The sequence below is a fragment of the Patella vulgata genome, chromosome 8 (genome assembly GCF_932274485.2).
Source record: "Patella vulgata chromosome 8, xgPatVulg1.2, whole genome shotgun sequence".
NCBI classification, from domain to species: domain Eukaryota; kingdom Metazoa; phylum Mollusca; class Gastropoda; family Patellidae; genus Patella; species Patella vulgata.
In genome coordinates this window covers 52872735-52891129 of record NC_065886.2, presented here as the reverse complement: position 1 = coordinate 52891129, position 18395 = coordinate 52872735, and the positions used below count along the sequence as shown (strand labels likewise).

The 18395-nt window shown below is 37.9% G+C and overlaps 2 protein-coding genes across 3 annotated transcripts in view; both read left to right on the top strand.

Moving 5' to 3' along the window:
- The window catches only part of LOC130014122 (uncharacterized), a 127504-nt gene that overhangs the window by 62372 nt on the left and 46737 nt on the right, over positions 1-18395 (top strand). The gene's annotated exons all lie outside the window — the stretch shown is intronic.
- Positions 472-18395, top strand: part of LOC126831056 (sodium- and chloride-dependent taurine transporter) — a 38858-nt gene continuing 20934 nt past the window's right edge. The window contains exon 1 of one of the 2 annotated variants that reach the window (XM_056103032.1): positions 472-736. In XM_056103032.1, the coding sequence (XP_055959007.1) occupies positions 553-736 (184 nt within the window). In that variant the 5' untranslated portion in view covers positions 472-552. The remainder of the gene's footprint in view (positions 737-18395) is intronic. The other variant, XM_056103031.1, reaches the window with a different exon arrangement.

Here is an 18395-nt window from a genome sequence, read left to right as displayed (position 1 = left end):
CATAATGTATCTTTAATTAGCTTTAATCCGAGTCCATACTCATGTTTGTGCATATTCATTTCTGTTCGAATCGTGCTCATGAAAAATTATCATACTCATGTCATGCTTCACATTTCAACAAAAGATCGGCCATTAATTGGTCAGTGTTGGCCGATAACAAGGTTTTGTGAAGTTAAAACTATTATCAAAAAACGGTAAAACTTGAGTATGGAGAGTTGAGTGACAACACCTTCTTTGTCTTCTCCAAATTCGCGGTGTGGTCAGGCTGTCTTTAGTAGTCCCTTTAACTTAGCTATTAACACCCGTATAATATTTATATGTGTCGTACTATATATACCTCTAGACGATTTCGTTTTTTTTTTTTGGAAAGCTACTGAACAGTTTAGGGGCGGAGTCAAGAATACACCTACATGTCAATCTTTGTCGAATGACAAAAGAAATGTTTTTACATGAATGATTGTTTGGAAATAGAGCTCGGCGACCCGTGAGACAAATGTTCGAAGTTGAAGTTTGACAGTCAGGTAGTCGTGAAGCTCACCACAGAGGGTCAGCATGGCGGAGCAGGGTAAAGAGAAAAGACAATTGGCCGTGGCCTTGCCACCTGAGGGAGATGCAGACGGCTATGAACGAGAAACGTGGTCAAATAAACTTGATTTTCTTTTAGCCTGTATTGGTTTTAGTGTTGGTCTGGGAAATGTCTGGAGATTTCCGTACCTGTGTTACAAAAATGGTGGCGGTAAGTTAAAAAACATTTTATTATTTTTAAACTGTATTTTTTATGATCCTGATTCCCCCATTAAAGATAGTGTCTGATTAGTTTTACAAGTTCTCTTCCATGATTTAAAGACGCCGTTTTAAATGAAATATGTTTTTCTAGTAGTAGTTAAGATGCCATTTAAGGGGCCCGGGGAATATTTATGCTTGAACAAATTAATATTTTTTTAAACCCTTTTAATGACGTTTTGTAATGATATTTTTAAAACGAAAACACACGCCTTTATCTAAACATAAAACAAGTTTTTTTGTGCTTCTTTTTATTTCTTCCATGCAAGATTGATTTTAAAATATCAGCTCAGAAAATATAAAACAAGATAAACAAGTAAATGCCTATAAATATATACTTATATATGCATTATCATGGCATTTATATGATTTATATTGTCATCACGTTTAACACAATTTCTTATTTAGTTGATAGTGTAATTCATATGTTTAGCTCCGTACATCCAGGTAATAGGTAGGGCACACCCATATCAAATGACTTGATGTCCACAGCTATAATTGATGACCTGTCCGTCAAATATAAATAGTTTGAAAAATAATCTACCTTGAATACCACACATAGACGTTATATACGTACATCATTGTGCTCAAATTGCAGACGACTAGAAGACTGTACTATAAAATCTCGATTGACCGGTTTTGGAAACCTATACCTTGCTTTGTAAATGACTTTGCGGGCTAAAATTTTTGTATGATTTTTTTCTTAACTGAACTAATGAGTGGGTCATTAATACTTGTTATATTGGCTGGATGGGGCAGAGTGGGTCATTGATACTTGGTATATTGGCTAGATGGGACAGAGTGGGTCACTGATACTTGGTATATTGGCTGGATGGAGCAGAGTGGGTCACTGATACTTCGTATATACGCTAAATGTAACCACTGCAGCCTATCCTTAGCGAACCCATAATGTACCTGTTTGTTTATTTGACGGATAGTCGAATGTTGTTAACCCTGTCAGGATATTTGTACATTATTAAAAAAAAAAGAGGGCACGCAATCTAACACAGTGTGTGTGACCTTAACCGAGTTCATTCAAATTGAAAAAAACAAGAGCGACAGAAGCAATAGGCGAAACACTCCACCGTTTACGTGTCTTATTTGATCCGCATGTGTGCCCTTAATCGAGTTCATTCAAAATGAAAAAAAAAACAAGAGCGACAGAAGCAATAGGCGAAAAACTCGACCGTTTAAGTGTCTTATTTGATCCGCGTTCCTTTCTTGTATATCATTGTCGTATAACACAATTATATAACAACTCTAATGTACCCTCACACTTATCTATTGTAGTGATTAGTAAAGTCATAAATAAGGTCTTAAAGAAATAAAAACCTCATTATACTTTACAAGTTACGTAAAGTTGTCCCTCTTTTGCCCTTTCTAATTTCCATTGTTAAACATGTATTTATGACAGCTCAGGTAGCATTAGTTCATTACACTATCTCTTTAATAGAATTAATTTCGCTCTAACTGGCCATTGTCATTATGACAAATGTCGGTATAACAAGTTACCCTGTGGCTAAACATCATGTGACCGTTTCTTTAATTGTATTAAAGGTACGCTATTGTTTTTAAACATTAGTTTCTGTACAAATGCCGCAGTCAACGGTTTATTTGAAGACTGCAATGAGTTAATCATACAGCAGTTGATATTTATTTTATTTTTTTAAAAAAACCCAACAAAACCTTAGATAATTTAAATAACAACTGACACCAGTCTTGGACATTAACTGTTTGACCAGTGGGTCTTGACATCGTAACATATTCAGTGGATCGTATTACCGTAATATATTCAATGGGGAAATGAAATGAAATTGGGTTTAACGTCCTGCTGGTCTGCCCCGACTGGGCTAATAAAGATGGGCATACGCTATACAGTGTGCTATGAGGGAAATTTTGCCCGGGCAGCGACACTATGACCTACATTTATATCGAATTTCAATTGCCAAGGATCTTTTACGTGCACGCCAATGTATACACGGGGCCTCGGTTATCGTTCCATCCGAAAGACTAGACAGCTGTCCTTGTCAGGACCTCCGTCCTGCACCACTGACAAGGGGAAATCACGCCAGAAAATCAAATATTCAGTGGATCTTGTCAATATAACGTTTTCAATGAATCTTGTCAACGACGGTTTAATATCTATCGTATTTATTTATTCTCCCAATTCATTGCTCTTTACAATTTCAAGGGGACGTTTCCACTTAAATTAAAAGGTCCAAATTCTTTCCAAATGAAACGCTTGAACAAGTCGGCATATATAAAACAGTACGGGTGACTGACTTCAGGTTGATGATAAACTAAATAATCTGACAACCGTGCAATAGTTCATGTTTTTATACACAAAATAGGCTTGAATAGTAATCCACGCAAAACGAAACCTACAATACAAACCCGTGGACAAGAGAAACTACATAGACCTTTCTAAAGACAGGAGAAACTACATAGACCTTTCTAAAGACAAGAGAAACTACATAGACCTTTCTAAAGACAAGAGAAACTACATAGACCTTTCTAAAGACAGGAGAAACTACATAGACCTTTCTAAAGATAAGAGAAACTACATAGACCTTTCTAAAGATAAGCAAGAGAAACTACATAGACCTTTCTAAAGATAAGAGAAACTACATAGACCTTTCTAAAGATAAGAGAAACTACATAGACCTTTCTAAAGACAAGAGAAACTACATAGACCTTTCTAAAGACAAGAGAAACTACATAGACCTTTCTAAAGATAACAGAAACTACATAGACCTTTCTAAAGATAAGCAAGAGAAACTACATAGACCTTTCTAAAGATAAGAGAAACTACATAGACCTTTCTAAAGATAAGCAAGAGAGAGAGAGAAATGGGGTTTAACGTCCACTCGACACAAACTAGGTCATTCCGGGACTAACACATGGTTCAATTTTATTTCTTAAGCAGTGGGAAGAAGCCGACCGGAGGACCCGGAGGACCCGGAAAGAACCCACGAGGTTGGACAGACGACCCTACTCCTTGTCACGTACAACCGGGGACTTGAAACCACGCCAGTTGACTCAATGACAAAGCTTCAGCGCGCAGGTGTAACAGAGCTTATGACTTAAAATGCACAGACTAGATCTCTGGCTAGGGTGATCCACCATATCTCCAAATATCTCGATAATTTCACCACAATATCTATATATACGCCAAGCCTTAAATCAATTTCGCATATTTATGGTCAGTAAATCAACGGTGATGTTGTACTTAATAAGCTATGACCATTTAACCATCCATAAATAATACACTGATAGATGGTTACGAGTGTCGGTCATAACATCCGAGCACATGTGAGTAAAAAAATAGATTACGAAATTAGACTCGCTTAACCTGTCTATCGACCATTCGACGTCTGATTCACAGGCCGGGATAATCAAACATAACAGAAAGTTTGAACAAGAAATTGAATTTAGAAACATGTATGTTAGGCAACTCAACAATTGTTTTAAGAACCTTGTAGTATCGTGTTCTTGTCTAACGCATGTGTTTCAGAGATATTATTTGTACAAAACCAAAAGATGCCGCTTCTAACGATAAGGCAATTTAGAAAATAAAACGAACGTAATTTCTAAAGCTGCAGTAATAACCAAAAAGCTAATTATTACTGCTATTCAGAAATGTCAACAATATTACGGCTGTAATAGTAGATAGATGTGTAGAGAATTGCACGTGCGATGGCTATTTATGATCTCATATACTCTAGCCCTGAGTATTATCATACTGTGTGGTTAGCCAGAAATCACTTCGAGACAAGCCTCTGAAGCGAGCACATTCGCCGTGTCGAGACCAGCTTTCTGTAGGGAAAATTTTCACTGCACGGGGGTCACCCTAATCTGGCGCGTATACAACCAGCACATTCGCCATGTCGAGTCCAACTTTCTGTAGGGAAAATTTTCACTGCACGGGTCACCCGACTCTGGCGCGTGTACAACCGACCGGCGGTAGTTCACCCCATCTCATCATGGACACATTAAATCATCGAACGGTATGAGATAAGATATGTTATTATGGAAGCTCAACGATTTTTTTTATCTTTTTATAGGTCTCTTAAAGATACAAGGTTGGGTTATATAATTCAATTTATATAATTCAGTTTATATATTAAAGGGCCCTCCCTTTTTTAAATTGCTGTCTACCGCTGTGCTAGCCATGTTTAGATGTAGGTCATTGACCCATAATACGATGCAATGAAATGTAATGAAATGGGGTTTAACGTCCTACTGTTCTGCTCCTAAACTGGGCTAATGAAGACGGGCATACAGCATACAGTGTGCTATGAGGGAAACTTTGCCCGGGCGGCGGCTCTTAAGGCCTACTCTTGTATCGAATTCCAACTGCCAAGGGATCTTTTATGTGCACGTCAATGTATACACGGGACCTCGGTTTTTCGTCCCATCCGAACGACTAGCCAGCTGTCCTTGTCACTGACAAGGGGGAACTACTTCGGAAAATTCCCATGAATTTTCTCGGTCAATGCAGGGATCAAACACCCAACCTCCAGGCTAGCGAGCCAGCGTCTAAGCCACCGTGGCTCCCGTATTTACAATACGAAGATCTACTGAATAAAGATTATTATTATTATGTTTATCTACATTGAAAAGAAACGTGCACATGGTGTTACGGTATGCAGTAACGAATTAGGAAATAACGACTGGTATCCTGGTATCAGCACGATGAAGTGTGAAATGAAATGAATAATAAGTCATATTTTCTTTTGTTACCTTATGAGTATATTAATAATAACAACTTACGTTTGATATGCTGCATTGAATAGCAATTACTTATAATGAGACCGCGTACATAATCGGTAATGAAGGGGATAGACCCGAAAACAGATCTGTGCGGAATTCCATACTAAAGCTGTTTCACCTCTAAATAATGGAAATTATACCTAAGGCAATTTGTTAATTACATGTATGTTTCAAACACTCACATAAACAAAATAATGCCCCTCATAATTCCCACGCTAGAGATTTATATGCGGCGGCACTCAACTTGCGTTTAATGTAGTCAGTCAACCAGACCGTTGGTTTACAAAAAATAAATTAAGGTAACAACATATACTATTCAAAAAAAGTAGGGGATATTTGATTTTGGGGGCATAATACTAAAATATGCAAATGACTACGAAAAAAGTCACTATAGAACCTAACAGAAGAAACATTTCCAGTTACATGTGACGCCCAAACGCACCAATAGCTACCGCATGGAATGCAGGTGAGGCTTGGGATCATCATGGGGGTCCAACCCAAGATTTGCACGACTCTAACTTTGAATGTTACAGTCATTGTGGTATTGAATTCCAGGGTGGAAACATCAGTTTAATTGTTTTAGTGACCAGAAAACAAATTTTGATATGCGTCGGCTTACCCAAAATGAAAGGTTACGTGCCCTTGGCATGCTACAGATCGGCACAACACAGGCGGTTGTGGCGCGGACGATGAATGTTTCTCAGTCTGTCATAAGCAGGCTATGGTCCAGATACCGTGATACACAATCTGTACAGGACAGGCCACGCTCAGGTCGACCAAGGGCGACAACTCAAGCCCAGGATCGAGTTATCCGTACCTTGGCCTTGAGAAATCGTGTCATCACAGCAAATCAGATCAGCGCTCGTCTTCAAACAGACACTGGTGTGAGAGTGAGTGGCCAGACGATTCGGAATCGACTGCATAGGGGTCACCTTCGCGCCCGACGTCCTCGCGTGATCCCTTGTTTGAGAGATCATCACATTCAGGCAAGACGTCGTTGGTGTAGGGATCGTCAACACTGGGATAATCGACGCTGGAGCAATGTGATGTTTTCAGATGAGTCAAGGTTCACTGTTGATTTTTTGGACAGACGTAGGAGGGTGTGGCGTCGTCGAAACGAGCGCTTCCAAGACGTTAACGTCATCAGACATGATCGATTTGGGGGTGGTTCTGTTATGGTGTGGGGAGGCATCACTGTTGCTGGAAGAACGGCTTTACATGTTGTTACAGGGCGTGTTACAGGCCAGTACTACCGGGACAACATCTTGGCAGTCCATGTTGTGCCGTTCGCACGACGTCATGGCCGCCGTTTCATCTTCCAGGATGACAACGCAAGATGTCACAGGGCCAGGATCGTTACAGGTTACCTCCAACAACAGAACATCACCACATTACCTTGGCCAGCACTGAGTCCCGACCTCTCCCCCATCGAGCATGTCTGGGACATGCTTGGACAGAGGTTACGTCAACGTCAACAACGTCCTGCCAATGTCCAAGAACTTGCTGCTGCGTTGCAACAGGAATGGGACAATCTGGACCAAAATGACCTTAGACGTCTCATTAGGAGTATGCCACGTCGGATCAATGCTTGTTTGGCAAACAGAGGAGGATTTACCCGTTACTGACTTGGTTGTGATGCTGTGGTAACTTTGCTGTTTGACCCCGGGTATCATTTTACCCTTATAATGGTCAGTCTGTGCCTTACTTAGTCTAACGATCATTTGGAATAAATCGATGAATGTGAACTTCATTTCATTTTGTCATTTGTTTCTTCGTCAGTTTCATTAGGTGACTTTAATAACACTTAAAAATCAAATATCCCCTACTTTTTTTGAATAGTATAAAAATTAAAATACTTGTAGGACTCCATATCAAATCGATTTCTGTAGCTGTTCGATCGAGAAAGTTTATCGGGTTTTTCCGGCGCGATTCCGTCTGGCAAAGGCAACGTATAGTCGGTCCCGTGTACACATTGGCGTGCATGTGTTGACGTTTCTAGTGGTTTACCCAAAGTTCCGTGCACCTTCCGCCAAGAACTCGCCGTAACAGACCGCTTCATTGGCTAATCCCTCACATCATCCAGAACGTGGGTTATATAACAACTTTTCCAGATCCTAGTGTAGTTAACACAAGTAAAACGAAATTTGAACTATAAAAAACGAAACGAAATAGGATTTGTGTTTTAATCAGACATAGCTACAGGATGAAAAAAAAAAAGAATCTCGATATTAGTTGACACAAATCAAATATATTGAAAACAATTAAAGACGACAGTGTGAATCTATAGAAACTGATATAAACTTCAAATGGCTGTACATTTCGCTAGCGTTGATCTATGGGTATGCTATATATATACCGTATCATTTTGACAAGTATATTATGATTCATCTTGAACTCACTAGTTGACGTATATTGTTTGTTATTATTTTTTTTAAATTTATTACCCGGATTTCTCGAACTAAGTAGGTACAGTCATATATTTCTATGAATTACTACTCGATATGAAGAAAACAGGATATTGAGAAATGCGCCTCCTTTACCAAAAAGCATGCCAAATTGACCCGCTAGCAAATTTTTGAGAAATGTACAAATATATTGCATAACATCCACTCGCTTGAACGAGTTTACGTATTTATTAAAAGGTTAAGGACACGTTGTAGGTTTTTTTTATGTCAACTGTAGGCCTATGTTTAATACGGTGTGAATTTAAAGTTGCAATTTCATATTTTTAAGTTATATTTTTAAAATGTATTAAAATAAAACATGAAAATAGATGGTATCTATAAACAGTCCCACCTTGTTAAAGAATAATCCTATTAATCCTATAATTCACTATTGCCAGTTGAGAAATTGGCAAAAATATCATTTTCATCTTCAAATTCAAACGTTTGAAGATAGCTATTCCACGGGGGAGGGGGGTGGTGGGGCAATAGAAAAACAAGGGAGGTAATTGTGTTATTATTTCCAGGGTCAAAGCATTTTTAAGTGGGAGTATAATACCTATGATCGTATAATAGTGAGTTGACAACCTATTGACCAAAAGACATAGAAATAATTATGTTTTGACTTTCTTATAAAAAATATGAAATTATAACTTTAAATAAGAATTTGGTGTCAAATTAAATGACTAACAGTGTCAATTTAAATAAATGAGAGAGAGAGAGAGAGAGAGAGAGAGAGAGAGATGGGTTTAACGTCCACTCGACACAAACTAGGTCATTTCGGAACTAACATATGGCTCAACTTTATTATAGTAATTCGCTTGCGCGTAGGGGTCTTTAGGAGTGAGAGGAAACCGGAGGACCCGAAAACCTCGTGAGTTTGGAACCATTCCAGTTGACTCAATGACCTTATGATACAACGCGCACGCGCTAACCATTTGGCCATCCAACCCCCGTGTCAATTTAAATGACTAACGGTGTAAATTTGAGCTGTCGAATGTTTTAACTTGAGACATCACTAGTGGGTTCGATTTAGAATACACTTAATGAACCCGGTTTCTAGTGGGATGTTTTCGACCTTTCCTTTAATTAGAAGTTAAATGACGCAGGTAATATAGGACCCAACAGTTATTAATCTTTTCCTAATTTCCCTTAAAAAAATTACCTAGATATTAATCTAAACGATTAAAACAAAAACACGTATGTTAGATACCATCTTGAATTCGATGTTCGGGAATAGAAATGAATTATTCTTCAAAAGATGGTAATATGATTAAAATATAGATCTATATTTCGTTTATTTTATACTTTCAATGGACTACACTACATGAGGATCTGCCCAGTTGTACAGGGAGGTCGCGTCAGGGGTCGTGCGAGCGGCTTTTGGCCCTTCGACGTTAGACCAACCAGAGTTGACGTTTCTAGTGGTTTACCCACAGTCCGTGCATTAAACGCCAAGAACTCGCCATAGTTAAACTCGCTAAACCCACACTTCAGTCAGAACGCGGGTTATATAACAACTGTTCCAGAATCCTAGTGTAGTAAAGACAAGTGAAAATAAATATTGAACTATAAAAAACGAAACGAAATAGGGTCTGTGTTTTAATGGCCACGACTTCAGTTAGAATTGCCCGATTGAAATAACTGTTATCATGTAAGATCTACTATCGGACCAGCTATCTATTTCAAATTACTTACTACTTCAGATCTAATTTATATACCCCCGTACACTATCACAAATCTTAGAATTGTTGATTGAGGTGTCATATTGTGTGAAATATTACCAACACCTATTATTAAATTTGATATATCATCCAAACGGAAATGGGCGGATTGGATGGCTGAATGGTTAGAGCGAGTGCGTTGTATCATAAGGTTTGTTATTAAGTCAACTGGCGTGGTTTCGATTCCCCGGTTGTACGTGACAAGGAGTAGGGTCGCCTGTCCAGCATCGTGGGTTTTCTCATGGTCCTCCGGTTTCCTCCCACTGCTAAAGACCCCTACGCGCAAGCGAATTATTCAAATAAAATTGAACCATATGTTTGTCCAGAAATGACCTAGTTTGTGTCGAGTGGACGTTAAACCCCATTTCTCTCTCTCCCTCTCTTTCTCTCTCTCTCTCTCTCTCTCTCTCTCTCTAAACGGACATCCAGTAGAACAGTGATCCTACTTCTCGCCTTCTTGGGCTTCACCTGACTTCATCTTGGGCGTGAACGCTATGTTCTAATATCTTGTACACCAAATCTTGCTACCAGATCAGAATGCAACTCAGATCACCAGGTCTAAATGAATGACTCTTTGAACCATCTCAGACCTGAAAGCTTGCAAATATATACATGTACTACTAAAATTCATTTTACAGAACAATTGACACCCATATAAATAAAGGTACACATAGCCTCACCGTTCCCCCTACTCCTTACCATTCGTTGAAAGGGGTTAGGGGTTCAATCCGATTGATGTGCAATATCGCATTCTGCTGTCTACAAGCCAAGCAAAAGGATCGTTGCAAAAGGGTGCACGTTTATCTAGTGAAGCACAATCTAGTCTCGTTAGAGTACATGACAGTAACAAAAAGGGCAAACCCAAAATAACCAAACAAAAACCGAACAATAAAATTCACCGATACATTTGCTAAGCGCTTTTTATAGACATTTTGTATAGTCATGTCTTTTATATGAAATGAAATGAGGTTTAACGTCCTGTACTGCTCCGAACTGGGCTAATGAAGACGGGCATACGCCGTACAGTGTGCTGTGAGGGAAATTTTGCCCGGACAGCGACACTACGGCCATCTCTTTTATATCATCAGACCGTAATATCATCGGTCACCTAAAAGATAAAGCATCGCTAAAGTTGGGTTCAACATTACCCAAAAAGATACAAAACCGGTTTTATATTTGGACGCGTTTGAATGGTTATAAAATAAAGCATCATCTAGGATTTGAACTAGTTTACTTTATGGACTGTATAGTAACCCTAAACCTGCAGCCCGTGTAAATGTACGTCTCATGTTATTAAACATCTACTTCTATCAACTGAATAGTAATGGGAGGTCACCCGGGGCTTTTTATATTATTTCACAGCAAACTGCGTAAACAATCTAGCAAGTGTACTTAAGCTGTAAACCGAACCAACCGAATGTTGGCATAAGCATAAATTTAACTGTCAATAGTTTGGGGAAATATTTTATCGCTGTGTACTGGAAGTATTGATAACTGTTTTTAAGGTCTGGACAGGCCTATGAGTAAGACAGGCTCAGGGCCTCCTTAAGAAGATAGTGTTCTTACAAAGATCGGGGGTCGTTTTTAATCCAATCTGATTAAAACTCAAATCATATTTCTGTTCGTTTTTTATAGTTCAAAATTTCGTTTTACTTGTCTTTACTACACTAGGATCTGGAAGAGTTGTTATATAACACGCGTTCTGGGTGATGTTAAATAAAACGGTCGGTTAGGACGAGTTTTTGGCGTGAGGTGCAGGGAACTGTGGGTAACCCACTAGAAACATCAACGCTTATTAGCTAATCAATGTCTGACGTCGTAGGACCCCTGGCACGACCTTCCACTACAACCGGTCAGATCTCCATGTAGTGTAGGCCATCAAAAGTATAAAAAACGAAACGAAATATAGATCTGTATTTTAATGAGGTTGTTTTTAATATCGAATTTATGATGAATTGATACAAGCAAATCAATCTCTGGAGGTTTGTTACTTAGGATCTTTACAGAGCACCACCTATAGCTCGGTCATTTTTCCCAAACTTTCCTCACGCCCTGGGAGACAACCCGGAAGAAAAGTTATGTGTTGGCGATTTTCCATAACTTACATGTGAATAATCAATGGACGTCGGTAAATTTTCGTGCACAACAATATGATTAACCACAAAGGGTCTTTGTTGTAAAATTGGTGCTTTGAGTGCTGCCTGCTTTGCTTAACATATTGTCACCAGAGCTTTGTCGGCGACAGTTAAAAGCTGGTCTTATTGATATGACATTAGATATTTGACAACTGCTTTAACGTCTGCTTCCACCGAAGGTGATATCGCAGACAAGTCTTATTTTTCATTTTTATTACCTTAGCACCCACGCAAGAGTCTTTCCTGTGGGAGGAAACCTGTGTACCCGGAGGAAACCCACATACGCTCACAACAGGGATCGAAACCACAGCCGCAAGGCAGAGGTGACCGGCCAGGTAGAGGTCGGGTCGAGGCGCGGCACTCTAGACCACTAGGCCATCCCAACCCCCTAAATATAGAATCAGAGAGAGAGAGAGAAATGGGGTTTAACGTCCACTCGACACAAACTAGGTCATTTCGGGGCTGGTTTAATTTTATTTCAATAATTCGCTTGTGCGTAGGGGTCTTTAGCAGTGGGAGGAAACCGGAGGACCCGAAGAAAACCCGCGAGGTTGGGCAGGCATTTGCATTTCGGTGATTCTTTTGGGTTTATCGGTACCTTCCCATTTCGCCTACGTCCCATTTTGACTACAGCTTATATCAACAGATTATTATATGGTCTAGTGGTTTTATTATACCTACTTATATACCCTTTCTATAGCTAAAACAGATTCTTCCATAAAAAACATCCCATTTAGGCTACAGCGTATAACAGATTATATCAAGACAAACAGAAAAAAGAATTAAACAATTTATTTACATAGAAATTGTATAAAATATGTAAAACAAGATGAGAACATTTTTTTTTTAAAAAAAAGTAATAAAAAAAAGTAATATAGATACATGTAGATAGAAACACAGAAACAGTAGTCCAAATTTAATATTTACATAGCACTGGTAGTACAAATATAATATTTACAAAGCATTGATAGTCCAAATATAATATTTACATAGCACTAGTAGTCCAAATACAATATTTACATAGCACTAGTAGTCCAAATACAATATTAACATAGCATTAGTAGTACAAATATAATATTAACATAGCACTAGTAGTCCAAATACAATATTAACATGGCCCTAGTAGTCCAAATACAATATTAACATAGCATTAGTAGTTCAAATACAATATTAACATAGCATTAGTAGTTCAAATACAATATTAACATAGCACTGGTAGTCCAAATACAATATTAACATAGCATTAGTAGTTCAAATACAATATTAACATAGCATTAGTAGTTCAAATACAATATTAACATAGCATTAGTAGTTCAAATACAATATTAACATAGCACTGGTAGTTCAAATACAATATTAACATAGCACTGGTAGTCCAAATACAATATTAACATAGCACTGGTAGTCCAAATATAATAGTAGTAATTCAAGTATTTGAGCATGTTCTTCGGTGTAAATTAATTGTGCAGGTTTCATTTTTTTTTCTCGTGAACGTTTTCTGAGGCTACTTTTAATTATCTGGGTGGTGGTTGTGGTTTGAAACAATTCGAACGTATATATCAATTGTGGTACATTTTCCAGTTTAAGTTGCTGTTAGACAATTTCAATGAATACATTCACCGTGCTCGTTTTTTATTATATACACATATCCATCCAGCCAGACTTGTGGATTACCCCATAAAACAATGTTATTGTTAATACATAAACAAATATTTCTAATTCCAAATTCCCAAATTTAAAAAAACCCACAATATTTGTTAAAAGATAACAAAAATCAAAAATTTTGACTGAATGATATTGAACTTAAAGAATAAATGTACAAAATTTGAATCAATTCACCTTTTATAGATAAGCAAGTATTAAACTCAATGTAATCTCCAAATATTACAAATATTTGTCAAAACAAAAATTTTCTCTATAAGTTCGCACTATAATAATTAAAAACTGGATAATGTAAAGGGAATTTGCTGAAAATGTCAGTCAAATTGATCCACTCTGAACCGAGAATTTAGCGATTGAATTTTAGGCCTAGACTCGATCATCATTACTAAAGTCGGTACTATAAAAAACATAGTCTCGATTATCCATTTTTTGATTTAATCATCAATGAGCGTTGAGCAGCAGATCGGATTCAAATCCAGTAAATATCGCAGGATAGTGATGACATCGAGAGTTGGTTATGGTCTGGATAAGTTAATTAATGTCTAATTAATAATTTAGATAACATTTCAGGCCTATTTAGTATATTAGTACATTTCAGTATATTTAAAGATAAACTATAATATAGAATGAATAAACTGTTTTAACAGTAATCATTACATTAATCCTGATTAGTTGGGAAGGGGGGGGCAGGATTTTGGGAGTAATAAAACTTGTAGTCGAATTGGGACGTAGTCAAAATGGGGGTCGTCCCTCAACAATGAACACATTTATCATCGCTTTGATAATACATATTTTTCTAGATTTATAAACTTAATAACCCCACAAGAGATTAATTTATCTATAGAAAATTATATGGATTGTAAAGCTGCTTTCATAGTCACGTCTTTATATAGGTTCTGAAAATATCATATAAATATGCATTCTATTTTGTTGTGAATATAGAACTCTACATTTAAATTATATTTGTATTAAAGCGATTCATATCGAACTGGTCAACCGTGACCAATCCGAAGGTATTCTAAAGCCCATTTTCCTTTCATCTAAACCATTTAGAAATGGATTTTATATGTAATATATTTAAAGGCGCACCATCACTATCGCCGTCTATTGATAAACTTACACTTTTGGGTGGGTTTCAGGGCCGTAACCTTGACGTTATCACGATCAATCTGAAGGCCGATGTTGTTTTTTGTTGTTTATTAAAGATTTAACGTCCAATATATGATACTAGAAGAATGCCCGGGGGTCATAACCCCGAAACCGGAAGTGGTAGACTAACGCCACCTGGCCTATGTTACTCCCCGGTCCGAGCTACCCCAATACCCAAAATTTCAGACTCGGGGCAGACCTAGTGTAGCCGCCAACCCCGAACAAACAGACAAACGACAGTCACAAATATTAGTATAGATTATGGACAGGTTGATTTAATCCAGTTATTTACATATGAAGGAATAATATATAGAAAATGGTTGAAAACACTAAAATTAAAAAGTTCTTGTATATCTAAAGGTCACATTAAAACACAGTTTTAAAATCGCTGTTTCTAAAAGTCACCGTAAAACACTGTTTTAAAATCGCTGTCGGGAGAAGAGAGGGTGGGTCATCTTCTCACTTTGTCATAATAAAGGCCGATGGCTGTCATTTGTATTTTATATGAAATTTTCTCGTTTAATATCAACGCTAAGATATACGCAAATTGATTATGTAACATATCATAAAAATATCAAGGTTAGGTACCCCCCCCCCCCCCGACTTGTATTCAATCGGATTCAAACGAGGCTCATCAAATTACAGCTTAGGTTATAGGATTAAAGGTGGCGACTGTTTATATCGTCTATAGAGGAAGCCGTATATTGATAAATTTTCAATTCATCATACTTTTGTAAATACCCAACAACAGAAATGAGAGAGAGAGAGAGAGAGAGAGAGAGAGAGAGTTAACATCGACTCGACACAAACTAGGTCATTTCGGGACTAACTGGTGGTTCAACTTAATTTTAGTAATTCGCGTGCGCGTAGGTGTCTTTATGCCACCCTACTCCTTGTCACGTACAACCGGGGAATCGAAACCACGCCAGCTGACTCAATGACAGACCTTATGATACAACGCGCATGCGCTAACCACTCGGCCCCAGCCCCCCCCCGGTTAGATTATAGGATTATAGGTGGCGCCTGTTTGTTGTGATCATAACCTGTTTGTAGAAGAAGCCGAAAATTGACAATTTTTCAATTGATCATAACTTTGTAAATACGAAACAGTATACTAATTTAATCTTAAGGCTGATATTTCTTATAAAATTCACCGTTTACAATATTGTCTTGTGCAAACGACTGGGAACCCAAACAGCCACTTTACGGCCATGTCTAGCAAGTAGAGCAATAATCACAAGGGGGGTATCTTTAAACTATTTATTATTCTGTATACTTACCTGTAGACTTGGATTTATTACTCACCTGTATTGATGTCTTTCACGCAGAGCGTCATTATCAGTTAGCTTTGTATTTACCTGATAAAATATGCGTTGCCCATAGTTATGATTCATCCATATACGAACATAGACTACAAAAAAACCTGACCATAGAAATATAGAAATTCAGTTGAAAAGAAAAGAAACAAAAAGGTGTTTAACGTTCTGGGCTAATGAAGATGGGTATACACCATGGGTGTGATACGAGAGATATTTTGTCCGAACGGCGGCACTTTCAACTGTCGAGAGAGAGAGAGAGAGAGAGAGAGAGAGAGAGAGATATGGTTCAATTTTCTTTCAATAATTCGCTTGCGCGTAGGGATCTTTAGTAGTGGGAAGAAACCGGAGGACTCGGAGAAACCCACGAGGTTGAACATGCGACCCTACTCCTTGTCACGTACAACAGGGGAATCGAAACTACACCATTTGACCCAATGACAGACCTTATAATACAGCGCGCACGCGCTAACGATTCGACCATCCAAGCCCCCAACTGTCAAGGGTTCCTGTACGTGCATGCCAATGTAAACATGGGACCTCGGTTTTCCGTCCCATTCAAACGGTGGTTTGTTAAATCGATTACCATCGCTGCCATATCCAAATTCAAAATGACAATTTGTGCTCTTTACAAATGCAATCTTCCACAAGTTTCATCATATGTTTTAGAAACTGTAAGCACAGCCCACCCGGTCATTACTTTAAACTAAGAACATAGAGCTAAGAACAAGTATTCTAATTGTGTAGGAGCCACGGTGGCTAAGTGGGTAAGACGCTGGCTCGCTAGTCTGGAGGTCGCGTGTTCGATCCCTGCATTGAGCAGAGAAAGTTCATCGGGACTTTCCGACGTGGTTTCCCCCTTGTCAGTGGTGCAGGACGTGTATACATTAGCATGCACGTAGAAGATCCCTTGGCAGTTGGAATTCGATATAAGAGTAGACCATAATGCCGCTGCCCGAGCAAGATTTCCCTCATAGCACACTGTATGGCGTATACCCGTCTTCATTACCCCAGTTCAGAGCAGAACAGTAGGACGTTAAACCCTATTTCATTTTATTTCCAGTTGTGCAATTCCCTTTGTAATGATTCATACAAATTTTAATGGTTATGATGAATCCCAAACCAGTTTTACAAATATATTCATATTACCTTTTTATATCTGATTTAGAAAAGAGAGGATTTTTTGTCAGATTTCATTGCAAAATATTCTTACGTTTTTTGTCAACATTTCGTAGTTTACTGAATGTTTACACATGGTGCAATGACCTAAATATGTTTTATTGCATACACAGGTGTTTGGTTTACATCTAATAAAGGGACTGACGTGAGAAATCAGAAACCCCTTTATTATGAATTCTGATACAGTGCATCTGCAATTTAGGGATTATTGCACAAAGAGAAGGTTAAAAGCCACTCGTATGACCTTTGACGCGACAGTCCACTACAACATGTCAGATCTTCATGTAGTAGACGCCATTGAAAGTATAAAAAAACGAAACGAAATATAGATCTGTATTTTAATCAGATTGAGATCGATGTGCCGTTTGGCCAGTAATATAACACGATGAACTACAAATTCTTTTAAAGGTGAGCGGTCGCCATCTCAATGAGACACCAGGGATTTCATTATCAATCCGGGATCCATTAATATGTCGAACGGAGAAAATTTGCATAAAGCTTGGTCATTTGGACATACCAATGTCCCACAACTCAAACAAGGTAGAAAATTTAGCCTTGACGAACTCTGACGAATTATAGGTACAAATAGGCCTATCTTAATGTTCATCTCAAGTTATATAAAGTGCCTAGGGGTATCTTTATGTTGTGAAACAGCTCGGAAATTATTATTAATGTTTATAAAAGTTTTATAAATCATGCATTACTTTTACAACTATTTATACTCATTGTGAAACTTTAAAAAAACAAAATTAAAAATTTAATCATCTAAAAAATCAAATCGTATAAATTGCCTAAGCGGGCTTAAAATCCATGTAAAGGGATATGATTGTGTAATGTCCACATAAATACACTTATTTAAAATGCAGATGTGACGTCGTCCTTTGATGTTGGCGTACCAATATTTCCAATAATGTACGGGCAACTTGCCAATCGTACATTATCTATACTAGATGAAATATTGGACTCGCGTGACCTATTTCATTGAAAAGCACGTGCGGGATAGCGTCTGTGTATTAAGTTGTTTAATGGTCTCGAGCTAAAGACATTGCGTAATATACTATTCAAAAAAAGTAGGGGATATTTGATTTTTAAGTGTTATTAAAGTCACCTGACGAAGAAACAAATGACAAAATGAAATGAAGTTCATATTCATCGATTTATTCCAAATGATCGTTAGACTAAGTAAGGCACAGACTGACCATTATAAGGGTAAAATGATACCCGGGGTCAAAC